This window comes from Orussus abietinus, unplaced genomic scaffold (genome assembly GCF_000612105.2).
Source record: "Orussus abietinus isolate OABI.00-Male unplaced genomic scaffold, Oabi_2.0 scaffold136, whole genome shotgun sequence".
NCBI lineage: Eukaryota > Metazoa > Arthropoda > Insecta > Hymenoptera > Orussidae > Orussus > Orussus abietinus.
In genome coordinates this window covers 182724-198154 of record NW_019394636.1, presented here as the reverse complement: position 1 = coordinate 198154, position 15431 = coordinate 182724, and the positions used below count along the sequence as shown (strand labels likewise).

The 15431-nt window shown below is 41.4% G+C and overlaps 1 protein-coding gene across 2 annotated transcripts in view; it reads left to right on the top strand.

The window, feature by feature from the left end:
* LOC105696170 (USP6 N-terminal-like protein) overlaps positions 1 to 13283 on the top strand; it is a 53742-nt gene extending 40459 nt beyond the window's left edge. Inside the window, exons 8-9 of one of the 2 annotated variants that reach the window (XR_001103684.1) lie at positions 9466 to 12905; positions 13043 to 13283. Coding sequence is in view for 1 of the 2 variants with exons in the window: in XM_012418407.1 (XP_012273830.1) it covers positions 9466 to 9893 (428 nt within the window). In the remaining variant the exon portion in view is untranslated. Of the gene's footprint in view, positions 1 to 9465 lie in introns of both variants that reach the window. The other variant, XM_012418407.1, reaches the window with a different exon arrangement.
* Positions 13284 to 15431: the final 2148 nt, after the last annotated feature.

The window sequence follows — 15431 nt, the reverse complement described above, 5'->3', positions numbered from 1 at the left end:
TATACCAAAATATATTAATGTTACATCCGCGACAGATAGTTATAGAATGTAAACGATATTTAGAAGAATAAAAAGACATCTCATGTAACCTAACATTTTTAATACATACTTAATATTTATATCTAAATTCCAACTTGATAAAACTGTTAATTTCGTTCATACTCATTTTTCTTTTGCTTTTGCCTTGGCTGGTGACTAAAGATCATGATTTTTAACCATTATGAATATTATGATACATTACCAGGGATCGTATGAAGTATAATACACGTATAGTGGACGCACAAATTAGGATATAAGAGATCTAGAAAACTTACATCATCTATAGTATACATAAATATATATATATTCAATATCCGGCCATCTAGCCTTTGAGTATGTTAAAATAGCGTTCCAAGAACTATATCAAGATTTATATTTTACATACATTCAATAGAAATTTACATACGAGTATATTACCTATACTGTACATTCAGCGGTGCCTTGTATTTTTGTGATGATTACTATTACATTAAAATTTGCAAGGGAAGTCGTAATATGGAATAGTTCTACAGCGGTATTAATAATTGTTCTATCGTTGTTTTAACAATAGACCCAAGGCAGATGATTGATCCAATAGAGACGGATTGGCGTTACATAACTCTCGCGTCATCAAAATGGTTCCCTTTAACAATGGAAATTATGGAATTTGATTCACCGTTCAAGAAACATCACCGATTGACATCCGTCCGTGGTTCAACGAACATACACGTGCAACTAAGAAGCGCGATGTCGACGACATGAGGCTCCTTTCGGAACATTGATTGTTAATAAACAATAACTTAGGTATATACAATGATTTCTTGAAACTCATTTGAATGAATTGGCCACTTATTTTCTTACTTTGAAGAATTGTATAGATTCTGTTCCCCGTTTCGTTTAAAGTTGCTAGGCCTTACTCAGGATCTACTGTTATCACTATTAATATACTAATTAACTGTCTTGTAATGAGATGAGAGATCGTATTTCGGTTCAAAAAGTTACAACTTCATCCTAAATTCTTATTAAATTTCGAAATTTATTTACTATTGCCAATGGCAATGAGTATTGTGACTGAATCATCAAATCTAAATTTGGAAAAGATTCTACTCTAGTAATCTTTACACATTTGTCAACTCGTCTCATGACTCAAAAACAGATGATTGTAGTATTGTGGAAATTACAATCAAAGCGCAGTATCCTACAATTAAATACAACTTGTCTCTCAAGACACAATAAAATTAAAAGTAGTCTGAATAACAGTAGGACATAAATGAATTTTATTTTATCGGCGTCGATTAAATTTCTTCGCGACTTTCATATTACCTTAAAGGGAGACGCCCCCCTGTGAGCCCTAATATGATGTCTATATTTGGGACGGTACTCTGGGTAAATTAATAACTTTATTTAAACGAATGTAACTTTATTACCTAAGTATTAAGGAGAAAAAAGATATTTTTTTTGTTAATTTTTCGTGCCCAAAATGGCGTTGTACTGGACTATTGGCGGAATCGCCTTTTCTCACAAATGCCATTTTGCGTGCAAAGTTTCTCTGTCACGTTTCACCCTAGGATAAAATTCCAAAAACGTACATCTTCTACATATGATAGACTACTGAAGTACGAGGGATCTATAAAAAAAAATTGATATTTAAAGAATTGGCAGTTATTTAAGAAATGCATATTTTATCCCAAACATGTCTAAAAATAGACGCCATTTTGAAAAAAAATCAATACTTTCAAAAAATCCCACATGCTTCAGTGCAAATATATACAGGAAGCTCAAATTACACCCACGAGAACAAGACTCACTCGCGTATCTCCCTCGTTCGAGAGCCCTCTAATTCTGCACGAGGCGGCGCGTGTATTTTACTGCGAAGGCCTCTGAATGGACCCCGCAGAACGCGACTCACAAACCCCACAGTATTCCCTTCGGTCGCGCAGCCTCCCTCAGGCGCCCGGTCCCGTCCCGATCGTCGTAGCGTGCGGGCGACCTCGGGGTGGATTGCGCCACCGTCCCCGCAGACCTCCGGCGCATTCACGTACAGCACTTCACGTACCGCAAACCCGACCCGCCACTACTCGCGAGACCGAAATAGACGTTTTCTACACGGTTTCCGAAAGCCCAATCGAACGCTCGACGACTGACCGAAACTCGAGTGCAGGCTCGACGCAGACTAAGGGGTCGGATCGTAACGACACCTCGCCGAGATCTTCGCGACTCCTCTCCCCCGTCACCGCGGTCACTTCCTTCCGGGCCCCGCAGGATCACACAGTCTCGCAAAGGTCCGATAGAGGGACCTCGATGCCCGAGTCCCACGGTGCTACCAGTGCTCCGGGTCTTCCTCTTCGAGCCCTGACCTCGTGGACGCGCCGTGATCGGCCCGGTCGACTCCGCAACGTCTTGAATGGTCTGCTAGGGTCCGTGTTCCCCAATATGGCGGTCTGAGGGAGGGCTCCTTTTTGACACGGTGCTTCCGCTACGCGGAGGCACCTGCCTCGAACCCTTTTGGACCGCGATCCCGCGGCCTCCTCCCGTACGTTGGAGGCCTTTGGACTGGAATAGGCACCACTTTGAAACATGAAGGAGGCTCCACGGCCCGCCACGTTACAGTCTATAACCTTCTATTTCTTGCGATCGGGGAAATTTGGCTCATTTCCCCTGTTGTCAATTATTAGGCCAGTGCTGAGGATGAAGCTGAGGAGTTCCACCTCCTTCTGATTGACAGGATCCGTCGTACTGGCTTGCACTAACCGCACCTTTAGTCGAGGACTACCTATGGACCCCTCTTTGCGGAGGAGTACAAAATACCCACCACCTAGCGCTGCCCCCGTCAAGGGAGCGGGCCGGGAGAAACCCGAATACCCCGGACGACTCGACAAACCCTGTGGAGGCGCTAATCGGACCAGGGCTTCCGCGACGCACGCCTGAAGGAGGCCGCTTGACCCCGGCCCGCTGCCTACGGGGAGCTGCGCCTCGCGTAGCGCGAGCATTCGTGCAGGGCCCCACCTGAGACGCAATGCCCCATTGTGGGTTGGGGAGCTCTCGGAACGAAATCGATTCATACATGTGTACCTCCGGCCTCGAGTCACTTGACCCGCTTTCTTGTAGTGGTCAGAGACTCCGGCCCCGTCACGCGTCCCGCTTACCCGGCACTATGACCGTCTGGTCGGGGGGACTTTCCCTATAGGGGCTCCACTCCCGCCAGTAACTGCAGAGGAACAGGAGTGCGGTCTATCCCTCAGGCGAGCATCTCCCATGGTTCCCCAGTAGCCATTTGCCATTTAGTTACGCATCCATTGAAAGGATATGCATCCAGCCTCCACCACGAGGAGGTTCTACGGGTGGCTCTTGGTCGTGTGCATCTGCCTCAGTACTTGCCTTTTGGAGGCCTCCTTCTGATTGACGCCCATGCTACCCCACGGTACATGGTGCGCGTTGGCATCACTTCCCAGGAGTTCCAGCCTCCACTCTCCCATAAACTCAACTGGCCAAACTTCAGGTGGGGGTGATTCTTTGGTGTCATAGGGCATGGTGATTCTTTGGTGTCATAGGGCATGTATGTCACGCCCACAAGGGCACCCAAGTGTTCATTTACACCAAGCTGAAACCTCACTTCAATAACAGTGAGGTATCCGCCACTAAATTGTGTAACGAAGATTGCCTTCATTCTCTGGACTAGGATTAAAGTCCTTAGTTTCTCCTAGGTGCTCGAGTGGAAAATGTCCCCCCGTCCATCCAGGTCTTTAATAGTGTTGGATCAGGTTGGCGAGAAACAACATCGAATGAAGATGGAGAAAGAATAATTAAGTTTTATTAATTAGGAATAAAAAGATATGAGAAGACGCATTCCACTCGTGTTTGCCGTTTCGCACTCAGCTCGGCTGATCTCGATCGCTCGACCTCTCGATCGACTCTGACGCTCGCCTTTCGACAACTGCCGTAGAGCGCCCCTCCCCTTCCGTTTCTCGGAATTCTGTTATCCCGTTTTTGTTTTCGCTCGCTCAATCGTTCGTATACCTAACGGATTTTATTTCGAGGAATCCTTACAATGTTTTCGCTCTACAATAGTATTGTTCAGAAGCTAAGACTCCTGATCCAGTGCGATTGTTGTATTGATCTTAGCTGGGCTCCTAGCAAGAATCGCTGATGCGCCTTTGTTGTGGTGCGCGTTAATCTGCGCAATCTGCAAGACTGAGATCGCCATTCTTTGGAACGTCTCCTCCTTACAGACAGCGGGGTCTGGTCCCGTCTGCTCATTGGGGTCCATCGTGCGTAACCGCTGCTCATCATACCTCGCAGTGTTGTTCAAAATTGCAGGCCTACAAGACCGCTAACGCCAGCTCGGAAATCAAGGCCGCAAAGTGCGCGCTTTTCGCATACCTGTTCTCGTTTCCTCTCACTACAATCCAGTCGCACGCAATCAGGCTAACATTTTGATTAACAAGGAGTCTTAAAGCTTCCTTGACAGGTCTTTGCGGGTGCCACTACACGATGCCGTCTAGGTACCTCATTATGCGGCACCGCAGACAAACCGGCCCCGTCATTAAATTTAGTTTCGGGGAATAGGTCTCTCAGCCGGTTCCCCGTCTTTTCATTGGGACAGTTGAAGACAACTGCCCCATGCCTCGGATGCCTTCAAAGGTGGGGGTCTACACCGTTAGGCAGAGGATTGTCACCCTGATTGTCCTTTTCACCACCTGGGCGTGTAACCTTTGATCCAAGACCTTGGGCTTCTTCCCTTGATGGCTAGTAGCTGGGCTGGGAGTGTCGTGTTCAGACACTGGATCTTTTTTTGGCCCGGCCTGCCCTTCAGCACCTCCAACACCCGTATATACACCGGTCGAGGATTGGGCTTTCGCGTCTGTTCCCTCAACCGTTGTTGTTTCATGCGGCGCTTTTCAGCCCCGCACATGCAATTTCTGGTTTTACCATATAAATAAGGAGGCCCTAAGGTAAGTCCGGAATCTCGCGGATTTATTTGTCATTTGTTTATTTTGGAATTTCTGAAGCATTCAGAGTTAGAACAGCATCGTACCACTTCGAATTTTCGTTGTCACTCTGTCGGTGCCTATTCTCGCCCGCGCCTTCGTCGATGGGCCGGTTTTTGTCGACTTGAACAGGCTGGTCTCGCTGCGCCTCTGCATCGATCTCACTATCGTCACGTCTTGTCTGAAATTGTTTCTTCGGCCTTCCGGACCTTTGGATTTTGATCTTTAGAGGTCGTCCTGACGCACGTTCGGCTCGGATCATTGCTTTCGGGTATTCGTTCCTGTTTAACCTCTCCTCGATCCAACCGGGTTCCCGAGCGGGTTGTTCCAGGTTCAGTGGGCTGTGAGCGATATCAGTTTCTCGGATGAGGGGTGTCTCCTCGCCTTCCTGGTAAAGTTTGAAACCACCTTTCGTTGTCGCTTCATCAATAATGTCCTAGTGTGCTCCTTCTCTCTCGAAATCGTTGAAGAACATCACGACTCTGGAAGACCGAATCTTTCTTTCAGAAGGAACCCATATTCGGTACTACTGATATATATATATAAACTGGATACGGTATTGTCGTATACTTGCTGCATTGGTAATAGGACAATTTGAAAGTGACCATAGACGTCAGCGCTTCTTCGGTCACAAGATATATTAAGGGCAAAGAGCGCGAAATAAAAAAAAATGTATTAAAGAAGAAATTAACACTACCAGGTGTATAAGCTTAAATCCGCTGTTTTTTAGTCAGAAAAACATGTTTTTTTCATGGAAAGAGAAAAAATAATTTATTTAAAGTACTGGCCCTCGCTAGCTACATATCTGTCCCATTTCTCCGGCAATTTCTGGATACCACACCAAAAAATTCCTTCTCTTTCGAGGCAAACCACTCATCAAGCCATTGTCGGACGTCTTCGTAAGAATCGAAGTGTTGCTCAGCGAGCGCGTGGCCCATCGACGAAAACAGGTGGTAGTCAGAAGGGGCCAAGTCTGGTGAATAAGCGACATGGGGTAGCACCTTCCAGTTGAGTGCCTCGAGTTGAGTGCCAGTTGAGTGAGAGTAGTTTCGGACCATTTTTGACGTGTGCGATGGTGCGTTGTCGTGGAGGCAAATCAACTTGTCATGTCCTTGCTGATAATCTGGCCTTTTTTCACGCAGAGCACGGTGCAATTTGATCAGTTGTTGGTGGTAGCGGTGGGCACTGACAGTTTCACCAGGTTTCAATAGCTCATAATAGACGATACCCTGCTGATCCCATCAAACGCACAGCATCGTCTTCCGTCCGAAGCGATTTGGTCTTGCGGTTCACAGGTCACTGCACTTCGGCTATCGTCACTACGCGATCCGAAATTTCAGTTCTTCTTTTCGCGTGTGGTCGTGTGTGTATCCCACATCTGATTCGTAGGAGAATATTAAAATGGGATTCCCTTGAAAGTAGATATAGACAAAATTCAAACTTTATTATAACAAAACGTCTCTAAGAATGTCTAGCGAAGGATTGTGCGATGGATGCGACGTGTCTCTAAGAAGTCCGTTTATCGAATGCTCCTATTTCTTGTCCTTGCAAGCTCTCGTCCTCCGTCGCCTCTCAAAGGCTTGGTCGTCCTCGCCCACGCGTTGTTTAGATTTCCTCAAGAACTGGATGGGGTGACGTGGTCCAAAGGAAAAGGAATACGCCTTGAAAAGTGACATGGAAGTTAGATATTTGTTGTTATTTCCCAATCAATTAGGTAACATGTTATGTAACGTGTTATATTAATGTTAAAAGTTCAGTTACCTTAAAATAATATCAATTTTTCAATCATTTAATACAAAAATAATGTAATTTTATAAAAAATTATGTAATTTTTTATTTTGTAATATTTTGTGACACTTGGCAATAGTTAGGTATTATATAATAAATTAGACTTCAAATGAAATTATGTGAATGATAAACTATATGATTTTATTTAAAAACTATGATTTCATTCGACTCACAAACCATTACTGATAATGTGTATGCGAGTACGAAATAAAATCACATTTTTCCATACGAGTAATAAGCAAAATATGACATATAGTAATATTAGGACATTTGCTGAGGAATTATGACAATGACGATGACGATGATGAATTAAAATAGATGACAGCACCAATGTAGTTCTGTTTTGTTGCAAATATGAGCTGCATATACACAGCGATATCAGGACAGCAACATAATGTGAGATAAGAGTAACAAAGTTACGCTACATTTATATAGATATCATAATAACAAATGTTATGTAACCTGTTAGCTCCATGTTAGATAACTGTTAAGTGTGCTGAATTGTATCCAATGTCATTTAACTAGTTAGCTTTATGTTACGTAACTGTTAGGTTTGGTGTTCAGTGAGTAAACGCCTGCATTTCGTAAAAATTCCATCCGTTGTTCGCCAGATGGAAGTTTTTTCCCCGAATAACCCTTCTCGACTCGGGCCGACAATGACAATGGCCCGAAATATTAAATCTTGCACGAATGTCCTCGAAAACACGATACATAACACATACTTAGTACTAGTGATTGCCCAAGATGACCCCGAGTGTCATCAATCGACGATGCGATTAAGGGCGCTCACCACTCTAGCGATTTTGCAGGGTCTCCCGGGGACAACGATTCCGAACGTATTTCTAAACCCATCGAGCTTAACGAGTGCTCATATCGAAGATGAAATGTTGACCCGTGTTTATATGGGTGTGATTTTCGATAAGTGGTCATTTTCATATAAAAAAGTGTAACGACATCATTTCAATGCCCTTTTACCTAGGAAGGAGGTGCTCGATCGAAAATCGCTCCCATATAAACACACGTCAACGTTTTATCTTTAAAACGAGCACTCGTTGAGCTCGATCGGTTGAGAAATACGCTCAAAATCGTTGTCCCCGTGGAGCACATTTTCAGGACTTTCGAGTTTGTCGCGAGGAATTTGGGCATTCCTTGGCAACCGTTGCCGACTCTAGGCGGAGCATCCAACTGGCGTGTGCGGGCGGCCGGGTATCACACACGTTTCGGCGCCTAGTCCAGAGGCGTCTAGCCGTTGTGTGAGTCCTATACGTGCAAAATACGCATACATTTTTCGCCCGTTCGCGTCTCCCTCATTCGAGCGAGAAAGTACGTTTTGGTTACCTCCCACCGAATTCGATGCTAATGCCATCTAGCGGTGGAAGTCATCGTCCCCAATTTGGTGGTGAACACCGTTAAGGCTCTTTCCGGTTTACCTCATTTCGGTTTCCTTTTACATCCGCAAGAGGGCAACATTTAGAAAATATTATTTTCTTCTAAATTTTAAGTCGCCTCTGTAATTGTACATTGGTACCGCTTGACTCTTTATTTTATGTATTACAAATTCTTATCTTACAGGTTAGAACGTATACAAGTTCAAAAGTACACGATTAAAAGTTATCTTCACTTGGCCAAAATCAACCACGCAAAATATTAAGGGCTACCTCAGTAAATTTTAACAATACTGGTGGATGCTTATAACCGAAGAATTCATTTGATTTTAACGAAGATAACTACTCGGTTAAGTTTTTCAAAGTTAAAGTCGGTAGCGATAACCCATGAATGCGTTACTTTGAACCATTTCAATTGAACCGTTTTAGCTTGGCGATGGACAGCTAGCACTTGCTTCCTTTTAACCATAACTTGGTTATTTTGAAATGATATTCCTTTAAAGTGAATAGAAACACCCTTCAAATCAGTCGATTTGAATACAACACTTTTTTTTAAGGGTATTAAACCAAACCGTCCGAAACTTTGACACATCACTCCTGATCATCTAAGAATTGTCCTGACACATTGAAAATTTGGATTTTTCAAACAAATTTGTTAACTCAGCCTAGACCAGAACCAATATGGCATCGAGCTCTCATATTTCGACCAATATACAATTATCGAAGGCTCTGATATGAGAATCGAAAGGTCAGGACAATTTTACGACAATTTAGAACACTCTAATAGTCGATAAACTCGCATTTGAACGGGATAAAGGCAAAAAAGTGTTGTATGCGCTTGTATGCTAAAACGATGGGACTACGAGGTCTCGGAGTGAAAATTTAATTGACCTGGAAATCACAGATGGCGCAGGGGGTCCCTCTGCAGTCAATTAGGGCCCCAGAAAGCATGAATCTAGAGGATTTCTGGAGTTTTACATTGATTTTTTTATAATTATTGTACGGAAACGACATATGGTGTACGCCATTTGGTACAATATCCAATATAATTCGACACAGCTGTCAATATAAAAACCAACGTCGGCAACGTAGGCATTTAGAAAAATCTTTATCGACGTTGACCAAGTTCCTCGACGTGTTTCACTTCACCTTAAGCGATCTATTTTCAAGCTCGATTAAAGTTTCGTTTTCTCAGGGCAGAACAGACATGACATGCATAAACATTCGGGGATTGTTTATGTTATTAGAGGGTACCGCTATAATTGGGCTGTGAAATGTGTGTGCAGGGAGCAAGTTTTCATTCGATCCGAGCCTAGAGGACGGGGTGTCTCCGAATGGGTCAAGACGTTCCCTGGCCGACACGTCGGTGACCTCGACAGCGGACCTCTCCGTCTTCAGCTCAGCCGCCCGTTCCCAGGCCCTGGACAATAGTTTGGACACCCAGAGCAACATCTCTGACGGAAGTTCTGGCAGCGGTGGCCTTCCGACTCCAAGAGCCACTTCTCATCAGCCTAGTCCGGATATTGTCAGGATCTATGTACCATATACCCCTCCTTCCCCGGCACTGGGTACAAACGATGTCCCGCGACATCTGCCCAGGACCCTAGAAACCAATAAGATTCGCATCAGGGTAGACCCTGACCGTACTCCAGTGGTGGAAAACCTAAAACCCTTTACATTAGATAGCCCTGAACTCGAGCTCGACTTGAAATAATTCCGTATGTTTAGCTAAAACGTCCACAAATGGGACATCTTAAGGGGCTATACCACAAAAATTACACATTTTTTGCCATTTTTTTTTCTCAAAAAGTAATTATGTCGCAAACTTGTTCTTTTTTCCATGAAAGGTCGTATGTAGGAGAATACAGGAAAAGTTTTCTTTCTAGTAAAAAATACATATTTACTTTTTTATTATTAGAAACGTAGAGTACTAAAAAAAATTGTTTGTTGTTGGCGCGGGGGATTGAAGTCTTGGTGATTAGAAATAAAAAAATTCAAAAAGATTCTTCATCTGTAAGGCCGTCACTATTGCCCGTACCTCAATTATATCATCAATTAACAAAATGGCGGCGTTTTTGGCAGAAGTGTTAAAAAATACGTTTTTTGCGCTATAATTGAGGCAAAAGTATGAGTTAAAATTAAAATTTTACCATGACTGAGGTACCGGCGAAAGCAACGGCCTTACAGATTCAGAATCTTTTTGAATTTATTGTTTAACATCACCAGGACTTCAATCACTTGCGCCAGCAACAAACAATTTTTTTTACTACTCTACGTTTGTAAAAATAAATAAATAAATATGAATTTTTTACTCAAAATAAAAATTTTCCTGTATTCTCCTACATTAGACCTTTAATGGAAGAAAAGTTTGTTCCATTCTTTGCAGTACTTTTTGAGAAAAAAATTGTCAGAAATATGTAATGTTTTCGACGTTCACAGTTGTATAGCCCCTTAAGTCAATTTGTAGCAGCCGATTTCCGTTGCGTATTGTAATTTAGATTTTATTGCAGAATCCTGAATCACAATGGGCAGGTTAGATGCAAGTGCTGTCTTGCGCCATCTACCGAGAATATTAGAAATGAATATGATTAATATTCGTGCGGATCTTGGCCGTCTGTTCAAAGTGGAATGTCCGTAATTTATGTCCTCTTTCATTCCAAGTCCCACTTCTTGAAACAACGATTTATGCCAATACGTTTAGTAATAGGAATTGAGTTTGACTCTTCTTTTTTTTCTTCAAATAGGTCGTTTCGTGAATGATGCTTGCGTTCAATTTGAAGCAGCTAATTTTAATAAGATAAAATTATTTAAATATTTATTTTCAAATCCGAAATGGTATCTAAATATCCAGCACAGGTAAAGTATCTCTTTTGTTTAAATTTGATTTTCTGGGACCTCGATAACAGATGGTTGTGATAACATATGGATAAAGGTCTGATTACAGATTTCGTGAGACGACCCCTTTCCCAATAACTGACAGAAATGATTTGTGTCCTATGTTCAGAAAATCTATGATGGTGTGAGTCTTATTACTGGTACACCAATAACTTCTTGTCCAGGTTCTATAAGAATCTAGTTTCTTTATTCCTAAGATTTTGAAGGATATCACTCGAGCTAGACTCAAAGTTTTTCTCATTATTTTCTCATTTTCTTATATAGACGTCTTATGGTGTTGAATAAATATTGTTGCATTTGACATATGGATAACCACTCCGCTAATGTTATCCTATTAACAACTATAAATATGACTAGGAAGCATACTTTAATTAAGCGAATAGTGCTTTATTGTTAACTCTATTTAACATCTATATTCAGACCTATACAGCTTTCATGTTGTATTCCTGAATACGTATTAAGCACTTCGGGAAATAAAATAATACTCAAGATAAGTTGTCAACAAGACCTCAATTGCAATGTGTCTTTCTAATGCTTTGGTTTGATTACGTGAAACGTGAATCCACCAACTGCATACCTATGTAATTAATATCGTACCTTATTATAAGGATTAGTGACCTGAGGTATGCATTATGAGGGAAACTCCATATAGATGGCTCAAATGTTGGTAACTTTGGGACATTTTTGTCGAACTCTTTATTGAACACCAATGAAACTTCATGTTTATATTAATGTATAATACAAAGAGCAAATATTATTTTTTCATGTAATAATCATTATTGTATATAGACGTATAACAGTATATGCAATAATAACATGTCAGAGGCGTCAATTCGCTCTAATCGGATACAATAAAATATGCAAAAACTTTGTTTTTCTTCATTACACAGCGAGTCATTCTTAGGGGCTTAGAAAATAATGTTACAATTTTAGCAAATAACAACTCTTCTATTTTGCAATAAAATGTACATAATTCAATAATATTGATAATGTCGTAGATTCATTAGATGAAGAATTTAATGTTCTATAGTTTTTCACCGGGAGAATTTAACCGGTATAATATTTTTTTCGTTGTTGTGTCCACCAATTTGAAAAATGTCATTCAGCTAGATGTCCAAAATAACAGTTACTTTTATTGTTTCGATTACCGCGTTTAATGAAAACCGCGTTTAAAGTAATCGGGGAAAAAAGGTATTTATTTTGGAAGCTTGTAACCCTTTTCGCGCTAATCTGGGATTCCAGGGCTATACAGCAAACCTTCTGACTCCTCGTGAAACTGTTGTTGTTCAGTTTATTGTTGTTTGGGAATAGTTCAAACCTCTGTCCCGCTTCTTTACCTGCGTTTTGTCAACGCGCAGCTGTAAATTCAACTTTAGCTTCGTTTAGATGTAGAGTATCGCTCCATAACTTTAGAAACATATTCTCTATATGAATAAGTATTGATTTAGATAAACAAAGATAAAACCATTTTTTTTTGTTTAACTAGTTCCAACTGGCCGGCGGATTAGTATATGGAGTTCCCCCCTTAATCTGCAGCTGGTGAATTAACGAAGGGACCACTAACGAATAAAAACACCATATGGCGTCTGTGGCATATCTGCAATACCAACGCGACTAATGCGATACAATTTTATAGTAATGATTAAACCACAAATAGGTATTATTCCCCTCAAACTTCTTTTGAGAAGTGCCACGCCGTTAAAGATATTGCTCGTACTCTCCTCATTGGTAATAAAGTCTTCAATTGAAAGTACTCTTCAAACGATCTGTTACAGTCCGATAGATGTTGCCCAGGATTTAAAATCAGTAACCGTTGAAACGGAATTTGAAGGTCTTTAAAGATATTGCTCGTACTCTCCTCATTGGTAATAAAGTCTTCAATTGAAAGTACTCTTCAACTGATCTGTTACAGTCCGATAGATGTTGCCCAGGATTTAAAATCAGTAACCGTTGAAACGGAATTTGAAGGTCGAGAAAAGAAAGAAGTTACACGGACTGAAATCAGACTAGTATGAAAGCTGCGGAACTACGGAAATACCTTTTTTGGTGAAAATTTCAATTACGAAAATGGCAGGGTGAGAGGGAGCGTCATAGTGATGCAGTATGGAGCTCACCCAGGGGGTCGACACTGCCATGTATTGGGGTGTAACGCTTTATGCACTACCGCCATCTTCGGTTGGAGTAAACCTTCTTTGCGAACTAAAATATTTGACGGGCTATTCAAATTCATTTATTAAACGAAGGGATATTTTCGAGATTTAAAAAGTACTTGCAATGATCGAAACAGACGTTGCTTAAAGTGACACACAAATGTAAGAAAACAGTATATTAAACATAAAAGAAGTAACAAAAGTGTCAGTGGCGCAACGCCTGTTTTAAATCACTGTAAGAACTGAAATAATTACATTATACATTAGTTAAAAAGTAACATATTAAGATAAAAATATTAATTATTATGAATGTATAAATATACAAATTCTATACAAATTTAATTTTTGTTATGATTCATTTAATTATTACAATTATTATAGTAAGAAACTACAAACTGTTCTTGATTTACACTTTTACTCACAAACTCACCTTCGCGATTTAATACCCGAGGTAATTGAAACTTGTAAAAATATTGCCACTAATCGAGGTTAGGTTCACTTTGGTTCACTTGTCCCGACTATTTTTATGCGCATCTACACTGCGCCTCCTGGAGTCTCTTGCTATTGGTTAGAAAATTTTTTCTCTGTTCTTCTCTTTCTATTAGACTGAAAAGTCACGACCCCAGCGTTGTCTTTGCTTGGAGTAGGTGAACTAACTTCAGCGTTACACCTCTCCCATAAGGAGTGTCGACCCCCTGAGCTCACCTGCCATCTTGATTCGTCGTTGTCTAAAACGTGCTACCAGACATGAGCGGGGAGATGTTTCACGCCATTGTCGAAAAAGAGGCACGGCTCACTAGCACCGTGGAACTGTTTGCAAAGGGGCGAAATGTTCTCCATCAATAAAGAATCACCCATCATTTCATTTCAAATACAACACAGGATCAATGGAATGAAGTTATTGCCTTTTCGTTTTTAGGATTCAGGGTCAACGTAGGTTGGGAAAGTAGACTACGAATACTAAATAAAGTTGTTATGCCTGGACGATTGAGATTATGACACGGCACCCACGTATACTCTGTTTTACCGATTACGAAGATTTCGCCCCTTTGAAAGTAGTTCCAATTTTTACAGAGGTGTAAAGGGCGTAGATGGCGCCATGCCCCTCTTTCAAAAAGCGTGAAACGTGTGCCCGCTCATCTCTGGTGCTACATGCGCAACTAAAACCATCGGTCCATAAGGTATTGCATTGCAAATAATTAGTTCGTGTTAAAGCACAAGTTATTTGGTTGCTCAAATTTATTTATTATACTGTGTGCACTGTAATTTAAACACCATTATAGTCACTCGTGCAATTAAATTTCGTTTTACTAATAAATGCATGTGGCCACTAGGGTTAATCAAGGGTCTGTGGTCTGCGGCATAACTAGATTAATTTTTTTTTTTCCAGTCATTCGGGGACTCGCAGTAACACTGCTGGGTCACAATTTGTTGATTATATGGCACGAAAACCCTTACCTTTGACACATTGTCGCCCCGTTGCAAATATGCAAGCTTGTACCCAGAACGAGGTTCGTCCTCCACCTTTTTAAAACTATTCAAAAATACATTGTATCACCTAACCACATGTACCTTCTGCACAGCATGATTTCCGTGAATAACATGATTTCAATGTTTCGTTCATTTCTGGTACGATTTCAGTTTTACATAAAACTTGATCGCGCAGCGTTGCATGGGATTTTGTTTCTCTAGTTTTGTAACATAACATGTACAAGATTTGCTATCAACTGAGACACATTAGCGACAGCGAGTTGAAGCTTGCCCTAAACGAAGCAGAAATGTACTTTTCAGTTGCTGCCCTGTGTTGCGTACATACATCCTGACACATTAGATTCAACCACATGTTTAATAATCGGATTTCTCAAGTTCTCAGGATTTCAGCCCCAATGCCGAAAACAACGTTCTTTCGCGTTTCTTTATTGCTTTACAGCGGTCGTAACAATTTATTTTAAACGTCGAACCGAGCGACGTATATTGCTTTACGCTCACGGTTTCATTTATTCGCAAAAAACCCTTGGATTTGCTAAATTTCCGGTTTCAAATGGTCCAACCCTAATAAACCCATAAAAAGGTTGACTCCAAGGCGCCCAAGTGTTCGACTACCTAGTGGTACTTGGAATTTTCCGTGCTCGGACAACTCTTGTCGATCTCGGACGACCCCATGTGCGAGTCACCTAGGACACTCAAGGGCGAAGTAAAGGGCGGCA